This window comes from Scardinius erythrophthalmus (assembly GCF_964197995.2).
Source record: "Scardinius erythrophthalmus genome assembly, chromosome: 24".
Lineage (NCBI taxonomy): Eukaryota > Metazoa > Chordata > Actinopteri > Cypriniformes > Leuciscidae > Scardinius > Scardinius erythrophthalmus.
Genome location: NC_138244.1, coordinates 19,663,385 through 19,681,758, shown reverse-complemented (window position 1 = coordinate 19,681,758; position 18,374 = coordinate 19,663,385). Strand labels below are relative to the sequence as shown.

Here is an 18,374-nt window from a genome sequence, read left to right as displayed (position 1 = left end):
CATCTAATATATTTATTTTGTTTTGGCTTTATTTCAATTACCAAAAGTGTTTTTAATAATTTTAGTTGAAGTTAACCATAATAACCCTGCAGCCTTTGCATCAGGAGCAAATCTACAGTATTATGACTTGAAATACTTCCTATGTAGGAAGCACACTAGTTATGCAGCACAGAGCTGGTCTGTCATTATTGTTGTGGTGATGAAAGCGAATGTGCATCAGGTGTTTTTTCTTTCTTCTCTCATGATGCATCAGAAATCGAATACTTCCCTACTATATAGTATGTGAAAAAACTACACCAACAGGGTAGTATGTCCAAATAATAGATGGCGAAAAGTACCTTGATGACCTACTACTTCTGTCGAGATTCTGAAGTGCACATTCCATGGACACTTTACTATCCCATGAGGCCACGGGACAGGATTTGTGAATGGAAGTGAAAGCGACGCAACTGACGCCATAGGTCACATGACAGTAACAACATGGCGAATGAATTTCATTCATACTCTCCAAATTCACACTATATAGAATGTACTTTTTTAACAGTCGCAAAGTAAACTCAACTCAAGTGAACCTACTCAAACAGTATGTGATTTCAAGCATAGCACATACCTGGATCCAGGATGCAGAGACACCATCTGGTTGTCATCATCGGGCATTGTGTTGGCACAGCGGCTGTCGGCGGTAATGACGCGAGGCCTGATGACAGTCATCAACACTTCTTCCCACTGCTCTGGCAGCTACAGACCATGAAAGGGCAAAAAGATGATGTAATGATGTATGTCTGCTGAAGATGCCTGCTTACCCTTGAACTCAAGAGAGGACTGATGAAACATGTCCCAGCTGGCTTCAGTTAGAACTACATTTGGGTCATATTAATTACACTGTGTAATACTCATATTGACATTTGACTCTAAAGATTAGTAGAGGAAGTCACCTGAGGTTCATATCGGATGATGATGTCATACTCCATAGAGTAGGGAATGTTGTCAATGCTGAATTCAAGATAGGCACCTTCAGGAACATTCACAAAACCAATGCCAGTCCAAGTAGGGGATCTGTCCTGAGGGTGTGTTCTCGGGACAACGGTCACACCCTGCAGAGAGACGGAGAGATAATTGGGTCAACCACTGAGTCAAACGAGGACTTTGATAAATGGGAATAATGAAGACACCTACTGGTCCAAATTTGGCGTCCTCTGCTTCATAAGTGTAGTGGTCCAGAGCGATGAAGTAAAAACCAGATTCCACCTGGTCGCAGCGCCTGCCAAACATGTGCTCGCGACACTGACACTGGCCCGTTTCAGGAGAACAACTGGGAAATGAGAGGTTAAGAGGTTTAGATGGTTCGTCTGAATGGTCTTGAGAAAAATAGCTCAGGAGGAAATATTCCACGCTGACACACGCACACATAGTCAAGATACAAAACCTGTGAGGAACGGCACCCAACTGATTGTTGGACTGCGGTTAAAGCCTGCCTTTGTAATTTATGTAAATGGGGGTTTCTTATTGGACGATATTGCCAGTTCAGGGCTTAATCTGGGACTAAGAAACATTCTTTTTCATTGCTTTTTCAGGCCTCCTGCCAGTAGTTTCTCAACAGGCTGATACCACTTGTTAGAAGGACAGTGCAATAGGAGTAAAAAGTAAGTTTTTCTGAAGAATATGTGAGTTGTTTCTGTACTTTTAAAGACCATTATGAATGTAATTTAAGACCTCTCACATCCTTTCACATCAAAAAAAGTATGGAAAGTCACAGAATTACTTGTAAAGTAAATTAATTTATTCACATTCAATAAGAACATTCAACTGAATATGACAATACAGAACTGTGTAACCAAGAAATTGATTAATAAAATAAACACCACATTACGACACTTCCTGGGCATGCTATATAAATTCTGAAAAAATATAATAATTTCAGTCTGAGCTGCACAGTTTGCAGAGTAGTAAAATACGGGCAAAAATACGTTTAAAAACATTTCGCAAAAAGCGATTAGTTAAGAACAATTTAAAAGTAACGTTAACTACATAATCCAATCAATAACCAATCGTATTTAAGACAGTAAAGGCAGAAAGTAGAACTTCATACAGAAGGAGTAGTTTTACTCACTGGTTGTTGATTGCACCACCATGATCACAATCACATGGTCTGCAGCCATCCATATCGTTACTGAGACCCCAGTGCTGAGGCTATGAGAGAGAGAGAGAAAGAGAGAGCCTTGTTAAAAGACCATTTCAACAGACAGACCTCACAAGAAGAAAAATGTAAACAGCAGTTCTTAAACTAGGCAAGAGATCACATTTTTGCACAACAAAATGATGGAAATCTGTAAAAAATAAAAAAATTATATATTTAATGCAATAATAATAGAATAAAAAAATTAAAGGTGCTGTAAGCATTTTCTGAGAATCACTGTTAATATTTGAAATCACCAAAACAAATTTAACGTATAAATATAATAACATATAAAGGCCCCTACCCAAAAGGATCACACCCCTATCTTGATAGCTCCGCCCACAAATTCATGAACATGCAGCACAGGCCCCTCCCCCCTCATGAGTGGACACGCCCCTTACTGCTGATTAGCAACAAGTGAGTTTTGGTGCTTGGTCTGATCCACTTTCAACAGCGTTTTTCTGAAATAGCTTACTGCACCTTTAAGCAATATTACATGAGCAAAAGAGCTATTATAATGAATGACCAGCCAATCAAATCAAAGCACTGGCAAAAACTTTTGTATACGGGCAGTTCCGGTCCTTGATTCAGATTGTTTAATCCGGTCCGTATTCAAAGCCGTTGTAAATTACTCTACAAACATACACCTGTGACCTCATTACATCAGTATTACTGCACCACTACGTCCAAATATTAAAGTAAATATTTTTATACTTTGAAGCTGCTCCGTGTCATGTCTAACAATAATTATCTGTTCACTGTAAGTCAGGGCTTCTTGGTGCTTATTGCTTTATTGCAAGTGTCACATTACTTACCATAAAAGTAAAATATTACGTTTTTAAAATAAAATAATTTATACTTTTATAGACATATGAATTGACTCATAAATAAGCAGAACACCCACCAGACACTGGTCACAATTCCTTCCGGTAACCAGACGTTTACAATAGCAGTTTCCTGAGTCTGTATCGCATGGGCTTCCACCTGGAACTGTCCCCAAAGCATTGCATGTGCATGCTGGGTAACAACAACACAAGAATAGCTTTCTTTACAGTCGTGAAGACCTTATTTTCACATTGACAAATGATTTGGATTTAGACTGATTAGTCGCTTTATTGTGTGAGGCATCGACTTACGCTGGCATCCCAGAGGGTCGTCGCTGAGTCCGTAATGGCCCTGTTTGCACTGGTCACAGCGCTCTCCTTCCACATTAGGCTTACAGCGGCACTGACCCGAAATCAGCCCGAGAGACACGTCTGTCAGCGGATCACAAACTCCACCGTTCAGAGAGCCGACCGGATCACAGTTACAGGCTGGAAAAGAAATTCAGACAGCATACTTAAAGACAATGGTAGGAACTGTAGACAGCTGGGAAAACTAACAAACAAAGCCATGCTAGATCTTATGGTATATCAATGCAGGCACAAGAACATTTTAATTAGCTGCATCTCATTATATATAATAGTACAGTTTTTCAAAAGTAATAAAACTGTCTATTACAAAGCTCCCCATCAGCACAACAATCTATTGGTACCACATAATAAAATTTAGTTTGTTAACATTAATGTGACACTGAATATATTGAGTTTTACAATATATTCAAATAGAAAACAGTTATTTCACAAACAGTAATTTCAAAAAGTATTATTAAAATTTCACAATACTGTATTTTTGATCAAATAAATGCAGCTTTGATGAGCAAAAGAGACTTCTTTTAAAAGGTATTCCAAACTTTTGACAGGTGGTGTATTTTTTTTAATTCATGTTTGGTCATAATGCATTAAACAATGATAATTCATGCAATTTGAAATGTTAAAAATGTAATTTGACACTGCATTTCTGCTTTGTGGTCAAAGGATTCAAACTAAAAACCTCAGTCACCGCAACAAAAGAGGAATGTGAAACCTTAGACCCGTGTGCTTTGAAAAAGGGCGGAGCTCTGTGGTGATGGACTACTTCAAAGCCCAGGTGTTTCAACTCCCCAAATCTCCACAAGCAGAGACAAACAAAGAAACAGCTGGACCAGAATCACATCCCAAACTAGACCAGACAGGTAGAGGGGAAGTAGCTGTATGAATGGGGGGGGAGCTCAGAGGACATGATAGGAGAGGAAATGAGAGGGGACACGTACGCTCGCAGATGTTGGGGTCGCGGATGTCTTTCTCCGGATGTTGGTAGAAGAATGGCTTGCACTGCTCGCACTTGTGACCCATGGTGTTGTGCTCGCAGCCGTCGCACACACCACCGCTCACGTTACCCGAGGCCTGAAACACGGCCATGTCGAAATGACAGGAATCAGAGTGATGATTGCAGTTGCACTCTGTAAAAGAAGCAAGAAAATGTTAATGAGATAATGCAGATAATGGTAGATAGCAGAGTAACACTTGTGCAACAAACTATAACAACGCTGTTTAAAAACTATAATGCAGTAAAATTTGTACAACAAAGAACTACAACATTGTTGCACAAATTTTACTGCATTATAGCTTTTAAACAACACTGTTGTAGTTCTTTGTTGCACAAATTTTACTGCATTATAGTTTTTAAACAACACTGTTGTAGTTCTTTGTTGCACAAATTTTACTGCATTATAGTTTTTAAACAACACTGTTGTAGTTCTTTGTTGTAAAAATTTTACTGCATTATAGTTTTTAAACAACACTGTTGTAGTTCTTTGTTGTAAAAATTTTACTGCATTATAGCTTTTAAACAACACTGTTGTAGTTCTTTGTTGCGCAAATTTTACTGCATTATAGCTTTTAAACAACACTGTTGTAGTTCTTTGTTGCGCAAATTTTACTGCATTATAGCTTTTAAACAACAATGTTGTAGTTCTTTGTTGCACAAATTTTACTGCATTATAGCTTTTAAACAACACTGTTGTAGTTCTTTGTTGCGCAAATTTTCACTGCATTATAGTTTTTAAACAACAATGTTGTAGTTCTTTGTTGTACAAATTTTACTGCATTATAGTTTTTAAACAACACTGTTGTAGTTCTTTGTTGTACAAATTTTACTGCATTATAGTTTTTAAACAACATTGTTGTAGTTCTTTGTTGCACAAATTTTACTGCATTATAGTTTTTAAACAACACTGTTGTAGTTCTTTGTTGTACAAATTTTACTGCATTGTGGTTTTTAAACAACATTGTTGTAGTTCTTTGTTGCACAAATTTTTACTGCATTATAGTTTTTAAACAACACTGTTGTAGTTCTTTGTTGTACAAATTTTACTGCATTATGGTTTTTAAACAAATTTGTTGTAGTTCTTTGTTGTACAAATTTTACTGCATTATGCTTTTTAAACAACATTTTTGTATTTCTTTGTTGTACAAATTTTACTGCATTATAGTTTTTAAACAACATTGTTGTAGTTCTTTGTTGTACAAATTTTACTGCATTATAGTTTTTAAACAACATTGTTGTAGTTCTTTGTTGCACAAATTTCACTGCATTATAGTTTTTAAACAACACTGTTGTAGTTCTTTGTTGTACAAATTTTACTGCATTATAGTATTTAAACAACATTGTTGTAGTTCTTTGTTGCACAAATTTTACTGCATTATAGTTTTTAAACACTGTTGTAGTTCTTTGTTGTAAAATTTTACTGCATTATGGTTTTTAAACAACATTGTTGTAGTTCTTTGTTGCACAAATTTTTACTGCATTATAGTTTTTAAACAACACTGTTGTAGTTCTTTGTTGTAAAAATTTTACTGCATTATAGTTTTTAAACAACACTGTTGTAGTTCTTTGTTGTACAAATTTTACTGCATTATGGTTTTTAAACAAATTTGTTGTAGTTCTTTGTTGTAAAAATTTTACTGCATTATAGTTTTTAAACAACACTGTTGTAGTTCTTTGTTGTACAAATTTTACTGCATTATGGTTTTTAAACAACATTGTTGTAGTTCTTTGTTGCACAAATTTTACTGCATTATAGTTTTTAAACAACACTGTTGTAGTTCTTTGTTGTACAAATTTTACTGCATTGTGGTTTTTAAACAACATTGTTGTAGTTCTTTGTTGCACAAATTTTTACTGCATTATAGTTTTTAAACAACACTGTTGTAGTTCTTTGTTGTACAAATTTTACTGCATTATGGTTTTTAAACAAATTTGTTGTAGTTCTTTGTTGTACAAATTTTACTGCATTATAGTTTTTAAACAACATTGTTGTAGTTCTTTGTTGTACAAATTTTACTGCATTATAGTTTTTAAACAACATTGTTGTAGTTCTTTGTTGCACAAATTTCACTGCATTATAGTTTTTAAACAACACTGTTGTAGTTCTTTGTTGTACAAATTTTACTGCATTATAGTTTTTAAACAACATTGTTGTAGTTCTTTGTTGCACAAATTTTACTGCATTATAGTTTTTAAACACTGTTGTAGTTCTTTGTTGTAAAATTTTACTGCATTATGGTTTTTAAACAACATTGTTGTAGTTCTTTGTTGCACAAATTTTTACTGCATTATAGTTTTTAAACAACACTGTTGTAGTTCTTTGTTGTAAAAATTTTACTGCATTATAGTTTTTAAACACTGTTGTAGTTCTTTGTTGTACATATTTTACTGCATTATGGTTTTTAAACAAATTTGTTGTAGTTCTTTGTTGTAAAAATTTTACTGCATTATAGTTTTTAAACAACACTGTTGTAGTTATTTGTTGTACAAATTTTACTGCATTATGGTTTTTAAACAACATTGTTGTAGTTCTTTGTTGCACAAATTTTTACTGCATTATAGTTTTTAAACAACACTGTTGTAGTTCTTTGTTGTAAAAATTTTACTGCATTATAGTTTTTAAACAACACTGTTGTAGTTCTTTGTTGTACAAATTTTACTGCATTATAGTTTTTAAACAACATTGTTGTAGTTCTTTGTTGCACAAATTTTTACTGCATTATAGTTTTTAAACAACACTGTTGTAGTTCTTTGTTGTACAAATTTTACTGCATTATAGTTTTTAAACAACATTGTTGTAGTTCTTTGTTGCACAAATTTCACTGCATTATAGTTTTTAAACAACACTGTTGTAGTACTTTGTTGTACAAATTTCACTGCATTATAGTTTTTAAACAACAATGTTGTAGTTCTTTGTTGTACAAATTTTACTGCATTATAGCTTTTAAACAACACTGTTTTTAAACAACAGCTTTTAAACAACAACAAAGAACTACAACATTGTTGTTTAAAAACTATAATGGGGGCCATATTAACATGCCTAAGACTTTTGCACAGTATTGTATATATATATATATATATATATATATATATATATATATATATATATATATATATATATATATATTCATTGATAACTCATAAATATTAAGTTTTTGGGTTTAAACCACATTACATTGTATAAGTAAGGAATAATTGACGACAGGCCGTTGAATTATTAGAAAAATAATGCACACCCGAGGTGGTAATGCGGTCACGACGCGAAGCGATCCGCTTATACTACAGTTACCACACCTCGAAACATTGTTCAGATTATGTATTTCAAGACGTTTGTAAAGTTTTTGTCATTAAAACGCTCTTGTATGTAGGACTAATTTCTTACGCATCTAAACCAATGCCTCCGTTGCTAATTCCAAAACGTCATTTTAGAGTTAGTAACGGAGGTTTGAGCCACTGATAGCAGACTAATGCTGGGGACACACGACTAGCTGACACATTCTCTGACTGTTTTCATCGACTGCAGCAGATTTTAAACACCGACTCTGAACACAGACTGAACGCGCTGAACACGCGTTTGGGCATGATCAGTCATACGTATCAAATTACATTCATAACCGGCCTTAAAGTGTGTCCCCAGTTATTAATGCAGTTATTAGAGAGAGAGATGTTGCAATAATGAGACAGAAAAGCATGTGCGTCAATATTATTATTTATTTATTAATTCAATTCCTTTTAATTAATTCGAATTCATTCTTTTTTTTTTTTCCTATTATTGACAGATGACAGACTAGCCAAATAAATGAAACACAAAGCCCTTTTAACAAGTAGGCCTATCAATAATTATTTATTTGTTATATTATCTGCAATAATAATCCGTGCTGCAGGATTATCCATTTATTTAGCCTATATTCAGTTTAATTTTCTATTGATTATAGATAGGAATATACTTTATTTGTTCAAATTAAACTGCATGTTTCCATTGATTGTGAAGCTAGACATTGAAAATTCCAGATCAAGCTCATGCGGCTAAATGTTTTTTTCTTGTTATGAATTGTATCCTATTTTCCGTTATTACCGTTAACTACGCGAAGTGATATGGAACTGTAATGCGGTCAAGACCTGCCTGGAACTACTTTAGCTGTGCGTTTCCCTGAAAATAATGCACACCTTAGAACGTTCGTCAACCAATCAGATTCAAGCATTCAACGGCCCTGTAGTATAACCTGAACTAACCTTGTTGTGTCATAGAAAGTAATTTTTAGATAAATTAATAGATCCTGACAAAAAATGTGCACGATTTCATTAGCCCATGATATAATGTAGCATAACATCATACTTTTACAGGCGTTGGTGTTACGTCCCTCGGCGGGCCTCCAAGGCAGGTCATGGTAAAACTCCTGACAGCGCTCACAGTTCAGACCCATGGTGTTATGATTACACATACAATGGCCATGGACCTACGGCAAAAGCAGACATAATAATGATAACCGATAACAAAACACTCAAAATAATTCTAATCAAACTGATTCTATTTGGATGTTTAAAAGCACCAAAAAAAATATAAACAGAAGAGAAGATGAAAATTTGGAGAGAGCCAACTTCTAACTCAGACCCTGAAAAGCTTCTTCTTACAATAAAAACTTAAAAGATGCAGTTGCTCAGAACATACAAATCCGTCCCTAAACCAGATGGCAACAGGAGATGTTTATACTGGATGCATCTGGTCTATATTAAACAAACTCCAGCTCTGGAACATACGCAGATCTAGACACAGTCTATGTGAGTTTTCATAGAACTGCTTCGTACCTGGAGAAAATCTAGGGTCACTTCAATGCAAAAAAATGTCCCGAGATTGAGATCTTGATGTATTTTCAGTTCATTACTTTTGTAAGGGCAGCTACAGACTGAGACGCATTTCAGACAAAGTGCAAACAGAGGAGACAGCAGACTAAACAGGAACCTTGTTCCTTTGGGTGTATTTAGTTTTTGTCTCTAAAAATCATTGCTATAAAACACTAAAAACACATACTACAAACAAAAATGAAAAACCAAAAAAGGTTTGTAAACAAGACACTCGACAAGACCCTCTGCGTGCATTTTCTCTGCCACATGATTATTTGCGCTGTAAACAATTCAATAATGAAACCATGAGGCGGTCCACATACTTTCATACTAACGTGAAACAGATCCAGACTGAATTAGCAGCAGACTGTGATGGAAGTTCAAAAGATTTCTTTCCGTGACACATGTGTGTGAGATGTTTTATTCAAACCAGGATTAAAAAAGCCACAAAAATGTCTGCTGCATTTACATTTGGCATAAATCAAAAACTAGTTTAAATTTGCTGTATTTATTTCCTATTCATTATCATATAATTACATTTTCATAATTTCTTGCCATTTGTGATGTGATAAAAAGTGTTAAATGGAGCTGGGAGTAATGCACTGAAAATAGTCAAAAACACAATTAGTATAAATTAAATATAACAATAAGTAATATAAATATTACAATATATAAATATAATTTTATCTAAAACTAATAATAGTGAACTATATAAAAAAATACTAATAACTTACTTAACGCGCCCCTGGATATTATGCTTTTTAGGATAATACCTTTCATGTAGTGTGTAATATAGCTGTTTGTGAATGTAAAAGTTTTGCAAAGTTTCAAAGATCGAAGGGCAGATAAGTGGAATTATTGTCCCACAAAAGAAAGAACCATTTCTGAACAGCCTGAAACGAGTCTTCAGGAATTCCAGTTTTACTTCCAGCTCCAATCTGCGTAGGTTTGAAACAAATTTGTATAATGTCAGTCTATCTATGGTCTCCATTGGCTGCCCGCGAAAAACATGTACTTTGACCCTCAAAACACTGTTGTAGTTGAGACTTGAAGATTTTGGTTCATGTTGTCATGTCGAGAAGATGCTGTTTCCATGCACTTCCAAAAGATGAGGACTGGAGCTCAAATTTATATATGACAAAACCGACGCCATTGTTACTGTTCGTATCGCTGTGTATCAAACGCTGAGGAAGATCCAGAGCTGAAATTCAGATATGATAATGGGTTTTTCTTTTCTGACACGCTATGTAAGAGGCATCTGACCAATCAGAGCAGAGTAGACCAATCACAACAGACTGGGCCATCTGAGCAATCAAAGCAGAGTAGACCAATCACAACAGAATGGGCCATCTGACCAATCAAAGCAGAGTAGACCAATCACAACAGACTGGGCCATCTGACCAATCAAAGCAGAGTAGACCAATCACAACAGACTGGGCCATCTGACCAATCAAACCAGAGTAGACCAATCACAACAGACTGGGCCATCTGACCAATCAAAGCAGAGTAGACCAATCACAACAGACTGGGCCATCTGACCAATCAAAGCAGAGTAGACCAATCACAACAGACTGGGCCATCTGACCAATCAAACCAGAGTAGACCAATCACAACAGACTGGGCCATCTGACCAATCAAAGCAGAGTAGACCGATCACAGACTGGGCTATCTGACCTATTAAAGCAGAGTAAGCTCTCAGACAGAAGGGGTTTAGAGAGACAGAATCCTTTATTGAACCGTTTCAGACACTCTGAGAAAAGAGTTGATGCTACAATGTATTTTATGAGAAAATTAAAGAGTTTTTGACCTTGGGTGCATGTAAACCTATTGTAGGAGACATTTAAAACAAAACTAGGAGCCTTTAAAATAGCAAAATAGTGGTGCTTTAAATTACAATAACAAATGGCTTTTGCATAGCTTGATAAAACTACATACCATGCCCTCCATGGCCTCTTCAGCTCCATCGACGGGGGCGCATTCAGATGCGTGTCCATAGCAAAAACAGTTTCCTCTGACCACCATGTCGTAGATTGAGTAGTAGTACTTCTCCTTGATCTCTATACGTGAGTCCAGAAGGTTGTCCCCGAGAGTGTGCAGCCTGGTGAACTTCACTCTCAGATTAGTGATCTTTAACATGTCTATAGTAGGGAAACGTAAATTATAGAAAGCAAGAAGTTAGAAATACAACCATTTGTTTGGTCTTAACGATAAAGATGTATGTTTTTTTTAAGAAAAGGTCACTGCTTGTGTTTCATTTGTGTCCTTACTTTGGATTCTGGGGCTGTAGGGATCATCAATCCTGAAGACTGGATCCAAAACCCTAAAGATGACCTTCAGAACCAAAAGGAACAGAGTCAATGAAAAATCCAGTATTTAAGGAAGCATTCACCAGACGTGCAGTAAATTTCCAGACGCTCACCTCGCCCTCAGTTGAGGGTTCAATGTCAGAGTAGCGAGAATCGCAGATAACATCATCCACTTTGGTCATGGGTCCTTGAGAGATGAAGGGGAAGGAGGATTCGCAGTCATAAGCAAAATAACGATACACTTGCCAAGTCTTGCCAAAATCCGAAGAACGCTCGATCACCATGGCAGCCGGTCGAAATGTCTATAGAGAGAGAGAGCAGAATAGGACATTGCAAGCTTGGGATCAATACTTCCAATATTGATGATATCCCGTATCACCAGGATTGATCCTTACATAATATCTATACTTATTTTTTGTTTATACTTTATTTTAAGGTGAAGCTGTTACAGGGTATTTACACAAATTAGTATTGAGTAATATTAATTAACGGCATGTACTTAGGGTTACGGTTAGGGTTAGTTGATTGTAATTATGCATAATTTATTAGGTATTACGATAGTAAGTCCATGCAACATGTAACTACGTCACCTTAAAATTGTTACCCATTTTGTAACTACTTTGTATTTGATTAGCATGAACATTACCGTGTATTAAAGTGCATCTTTGAAGTTTCCATCTCACTAAATCTTGCCAACACGTGACATTTATTATAATTTTTTTTTTTACGGAATCACTGATATAAAAATTCTGACCTATACAATAAGCTGATAATTAAATTCATGTTATGCCCAATAACTAATAAATGGATGACATTAAAAATTACAGTAAAGTTAAAATAAGTCATTTTAAATGCTACAAGTAAATTTAGATATCTCAATACAATGCATCATTTAAAAATGGATAATTATTTTAAATTGGATAAGGATTACATTTAAGTGCTATTAAATTAACCAGAAAAATAATATTGACCAATATGGAAGTGATATATTATTGTTGTTTTATAATGATTGATATACTATTTTAGTTTTTGTTAATGTTTTGAATTAGATTATAATCTAATTTTAAAAAAAATTGTTCAAGTTTTAGTAATTTTGTCGTGTGTTTGTTATTTTTATTAGTTATTAGTTTATTTGTTTTAGTTATTTTGGTACTTCAAGTAAAACTAAACCAAAATAAGCTGAACTAAAACAAGTATGCTTTTATATTTAATTTTTTTTTAAATTAAACACTTATTTTAAGTAACAAAATGTATTTTATGGTTTTAGTTAACAATAATGACCCTGATATTATCACTAGTTTCATCATTTGTAATAATTTGCTGTTTATTTGTTGTTTTTGGTTTGATTTTTTAAGATATAATGTTAAAAGGCAAGACATTGTACTGTTAGAAACATGGAATTGGATATTATTATCTATTATATATGATATGATATTATTTTATATTATATAAAAAAAAACAGTGACTTGTGTCTTGTTCAGAGCCATTTCACAACAATCTCTGCAATGAACATCACATGAGCACTATTGTTCTCTTGAAGCCAGTCATTTAATCTGTGCTCTCTGATATCTTTTAACTATATTGCTGAAGTGAGATCATGCCGAAATGTAATCTTTAGCTGAAGCATTCCATCGGTCTCAGTCGGCTGCACAGCTGGGTTTATCCCAGACCTCCCACGGCTCCCACACACTAAGCAACACTTCCCCTCCTGCCAGCAAAATCCACATCAACCCCCCCTTACCTTCCCACATTCTCTCTTAACGACCTCAAATCTCGCCTCAGCCTGGGGCTGTGGCGACACCTTCCCCCTAAACGCACATCACCAACTGCCTGCGTCCCCTAAGCACTTACTTTAAAGGTCATGATGAGGTGGGTGAAGTGGAACTCTGCCTCAAGGTTCAACTGGATTGTGACGTTCTCCAGGCCTGAGAAAGAGGAAAGACATCAAGAAAGAGTCCAGTCAAAGGGTTGTATTTCTCCACAATTATTAATGCACTTCCATTTGTTAACTGCCAGATATCACTCTAAAAACTTCTTTATTGGCCTCTATGGTTCCATGAAGAACATTTCCATTCTTTCCAGTTTTTAAAGTGGTTTCGGGTCTGAGATTTGCTCTTTCCCTGCTGGTGTCCCTCAGGGTTCAATTATAGGCCCCTTACTTTTTAGTATTTATTTTAGCATATTTCCTTTTTGATTGCTCAGGCTTAATTATCAATTTTACACAGACAATACTCAGATTTACAGTATATCCACTCTAAACCTGCATGGTCAAAATGTTTCTTTTCTCTCACACTGCATTTTTGAGATAAAAATATGGATGACCTAAATTTTTCTAAAGTCTGAGGTCATGCTTATTAGCTCTCCTCATCAGCTTCCTAAAGTTGGTTCACTAATTTGAAGCTCTGTTTTGGAGTTACTAAAAAAAATAAAAAAAATAGGAGTTATACTTAGTTTCAGTACAAATTACACAATTTCACCAGGAACATCTGCAGCTTGTACTCATTAGAAAGCAATGCACAATTGCTCTAATAGTACTTCAGAACTCTGCTGCTCTATACTTACACTGCTTTTTTATTGGTAAAGTGCTTTGAGGGTCTACACACATCAAATATAAGAATAAACAGAGTCATATCTTTAATTAAATAGGAGTTTCCCCCCGGTATTCTCAGGCCTTTGGTCCAGTTGGCAGCTTTATCTCTCATGGGTAAGTATTTCTCTGTCCTCCTACATACTCTCTCCTAAACCATGCATTCACAGGCTTCTCTGGTTGCATTCATGGTCCCTTGTTTCCTGTCCCGCTACATTTCACAGTCCTCCACTGCAATAACCAGTAAATCTCTGGATTTCCATTTCCGCTGTCTGTTCATGTAATTGAGGAACATATGGCTTGTAGAAACTGTACATTCTAACAGCTTGAAACAGCGGAACCTTTCTTTTTGGCTAAAGTTGTTTCATAACTCATCTGAGTGGCTTCATTGGGCGTATATAATGGGAGCATTCCCAGGTAAAATATACTTGTCTTAGGGGCTGTTTACACAACATTGTTTTCAACTAATAATGAAAAAAAAAAATTATGCGTTTTGGCCTTTCATTTACACGACAATGATTCGGGGGCCTAAAAATGTAAACTTTTGAAAACGGGTTTCAAAGTGCAGGTTTCTGAAAATTATAGGCTATAGTCTCAGTGTAAACTACTAAAACGCTAATCTGTGAAAATGGTGACGTCATGCGCATGCGTATTATGTGTAAAAGATCTTAGAAATGTACCCAATGTATTCATGTTGAATATGATTTTGAAAACTGTTTTTGTGTGTGTATGTTTAGTCGATACATTTTTAAATATGGATATTTTTCTTGCACGAACGCATCGCTTCACTTCACTTTACTTCAGAAGACCTTTATTAACCCCCGCAGAGCCATGTAGTAGAGCACTTTAATCATGAATAGATGTTTCCAAAAACAAACAGCCATTCACTCCCATTATCAAGCTTGGACGAGCCTGGACATTTTTTAATATAACTCAGATTGTATTCGTCTGAAAGAAGAATGTCATATACACCTAGGATGGCTTCAGGGTGAGTAAATCATGAGCTAATTTTCATTTTTGGGTGAACTATCCCTTTAAGTAAACCTAATTTCTTACTTCGTCTTTGTAAAGAAACCTCATTGCTTAATTGGCTACTCTCTGCTGTCTCAGACGACGACATCTTTTCCTGCCGGCCACCGTAACTTCTGTTGCTTACGATTCGCAACCTCACCACTAAATGTTGCTAAAAATCACACACTGCACCTTTAAGAGACTTATTGAATTACTGGTCTGTTGAGTGTCTTTCCTCTTTTTTATGTTTTTTCTGTATATTGGTTCAGTCAGATGACTTTGATTTAGTTGACTATATATATATATATATATATTTATTTATGTACTAGTACATTATAAGAATAAATTTGATACTTTTTTAAAAAATGTTGCCATTTATCTCATTCTGTTTCAAACCAGTATAACATTTTTGAATTAAATATTCTTTCAACACTATCAGCAGGAAGAAAACTCTTTCCCAAGGGAAAAAGAGTTGTCATTCCACACTTTAAAGACGGGTCATCACCTTAACTGGTCAGCAATTACACAACTGCTTTGAAGTTGTTAGTGCCTCCATTGGTCTGATTATAGGGGAACTAAAGGACACACTAATGAGAGAGAGTTCCCTATAATAAGTGTTTCACTGCCTTCCTAAGTTCCTATGAGAACTATACAGATAGTGCAGTCTTTCATACTTTAGGGGCTTTCTCAACGGAGGAACCTTTTAATAGTTCCTAGAACTATTAGCGGAAGTACCCGGATGTCGGCGTGTTCGCACCGCACGAACTAGGAAAAATTTTAGGTGTAGGAACTCTTTTGGAGTTATTTTTTACCAACTAATTTAGCTCCTACTTCAGAGTAGGGTCTAAACCAGCACAATAGGAACTATCTGTGACGTTAATGTTAGCGGATTGTCCGAAAGCACGTGAAACACCAGCACCTGCCATTTAAACAAAAAAAAAGCCATGTAAACACACAGATTATAGCCTATATATTTACTCCAGAAACTAACTCTACGAACATGGAAAAAAGTGATTGATGGGCCTCTTAACCTTTACGATAAGGAGAAAATCCAACGCAACTTTGAAGGGACCAAGCGAAACATGATCATGCATTTCTGCTCAGCTAGCAACACTGGATATCAACCACATGGCATACGCTTATAACTTTTCATATACGGTCTACTTTTATGTATAATAGTTCTATCTAATAACACGGAGAATGCAAGCACTGTTTGTTTGCTCAGACTGTGGCGTTCTCAAAATAAAGGTCCGCCGCCCGCGCTGTCAAAATAAAAGTCACAAGAACGAGCGCGGCTTACGTCACTTCAGAGTTCCTACTGGCGGTGCGAATGCAACGGGTTACTTTAACGGGAACCATTAGTTTTCGTGGAACCACCCTGGTGGTTAGTTCCTAGAACTAAGTTCCTAGAACTATCCGGTGCGAAAGCCCCTCTTGACTGAGCAAACACTTCAAATGGTACTGAACATTGGTACTGAAAAGGAAAAAAGATGAGCAATTGTCTTGTTTGGAGTCACAGCTCAACTCACCATTTTCCGACTGCCACCAAGTCTTGAGGCGGTTCGGAGCAAACGTAGTCACAACATTTTCAATTCCGTGGCTGGTTACTTGGTGCATACTCTCATCGTAGGTCTCCCTGGAATCGCACACAAAGCACTTCTTCTCTTCCTGTGATAGAGGGGGTGGGAAAACCAGATAATGTCAATTGCATTCTTGTGACACAAGAAGTTCTCCAAATGAAATGAATGACTGACTGTAAAGGTCTCCGAGATACCAAAGCAAGTCAACCCACTTGGTCTGATTTACATTACACAGCTTTTTCAAAGTCTGATGACCTACAGAAAGCATTGGTTTCATGTGCTCTCCAGATGTTAAGAGTTGCTTTGGGACATTTTTCTCTTCATTAAAAACCTATTAAAGCAATTTAGTTCTCTTGATGGGAATTAGCTTGGAGTTTGGACATATATGGAGTTGTAATTGTGGCCAGCACATTAAAATGATTTCCTGTCTACTTCCACCTCATAACCGCCATTTGACCTCACGAGGGAAGGATGACATCACCACCACCACCATTTTAATGACTGTATGCATGCCATGAGCTCTAACTCAAAATATTGCACTGCAAAGGTTTGTCTTTGATGACACCACCTAGCTCTAAATGATTAAACGTGAAGAGATGAAGGTAAACTGAAGACTGGTGATCAAAAGAACTGATACAATGGTTTAAAGCAAATTTTTGGTCTCAAGACAAGACTTAGAAGCAATTTTCTCTGTTATGTTGTAACATGAGTGATTATAACTCAAACATAGCATCAATGAACCTCTATAAACCTGCAGGTAGCCGTTTTGAAGATTCAGAAGACCCTCATAACATTTTCAATGGTCCTACGTAAAACATTTTAAGACATTTTGTCTAGAAAGAAGTCGTCTAGACATTCAAAGGTCACAGGTCCTGAAACAAATCTCTACAGACAAACATAACTTCATGTTCCAAAAACACCCACATGAAATAACAGGACTGCAATAAAGCTCTTTCTGAAGATGTTCCAGATAAAAGCCCCGAGGGGTGTTGGGAGAAATAAAACACATAAATTCTCAATTGTGGTATTGAACTATAATTATCAGGGGTGCAGTTGTAATTTCGAATGAACATATTTCAATTGACATCATGACATTAACATTAAATTAATGCTTATCTTTGCAACCTGAAAAATTAAGTCCTTATAATTTCCACCACTTTGGAATGATGTTAGCTCATCATTCAAAGTCAATGTTTCTGAGACTTTTAATAGCAAAACATCTGCATTTATCCAAAAGGGTTTTGAGATGCAGCACATAGGTTACCTGCAAATGACTGACGATACAAAAGGGCTCAGGTTTATGGAGTCCGCATGTTGAGGTGGCCGAGAGTTGGTCAGCTCTTCCAATGAGAAGATCTCCTGTGGCAGGATAACAGCTCCCCTCTGTGCAAACATCTCCCAGCTCAGGCACATCCGCAAGAGCCCATGCCCCTAGAACTTTGTGGAAGAAAAACTTTTATATGCATTTGTACTAATGAAACGAAATATCATATGGACTTTGTTTGCTTGTATTTTCAAGGTCCTTTAAGTTTTAGAAAAGCTCAAAAGAGTGAGTGATGTTAGACCAACATATCAGCCAGGCTGCTAAATGTGCCATTTTAACATACATACACGAAAAAATAAAGGATCTTTATGGCATTTATGTCCATGAATAACCTTTAACATCCATGGAATCTTGCCATTGC

At 35.9% G+C, this 18,374-nt stretch overlaps 1 protein-coding gene across 1 annotated transcript in view; it reads right to left on the bottom strand.

The window, feature by feature from the left end:
* Positions 1–18,374, bottom strand: part of lamb1a (laminin, beta 1a) — a 42,580-nt gene that overhangs the window by 22,845 nt on the left and 1,361 nt on the right. The window contains exons 3-16 of the mRNA XM_081356328.1: positions 17,954–18,126; positions 16,639–16,777; positions 13,363–13,436; positions 11,625–11,813; positions 11,473–11,536; positions 11,141–11,343; positions 8,700–8,820; positions 4,308–4,496; positions 3,313–3,489; positions 3,081–3,193; positions 2,111–2,190; positions 1,177–1,312; positions 936–1,094; positions 611–738 (exon numbers count right to left, since the gene is read on the bottom strand). Coding sequence (XP_081212454.1) covers positions 611–738; positions 936–1,094; positions 1,177–1,312; positions 2,111–2,190; positions 3,081–3,193; positions 3,313–3,489; positions 4,308–4,496; positions 8,700–8,820; positions 11,141–11,343; positions 11,473–11,536; positions 11,625–11,813; positions 13,363–13,436; positions 16,639–16,777; positions 17,954–18,126 — 1,945 coding nt within the window. The remainder of the gene's footprint in view (positions 1–610; positions 739–935; positions 1,095–1,176; positions 1,313–2,110; positions 2,191–3,080; positions 3,194–3,312; positions 3,490–4,307; positions 4,497–8,699; positions 8,821–11,140; positions 11,344–11,472; positions 11,537–11,624; positions 11,814–13,362; positions 13,437–16,638; positions 16,778–17,953; positions 18,127–18,374) is intronic.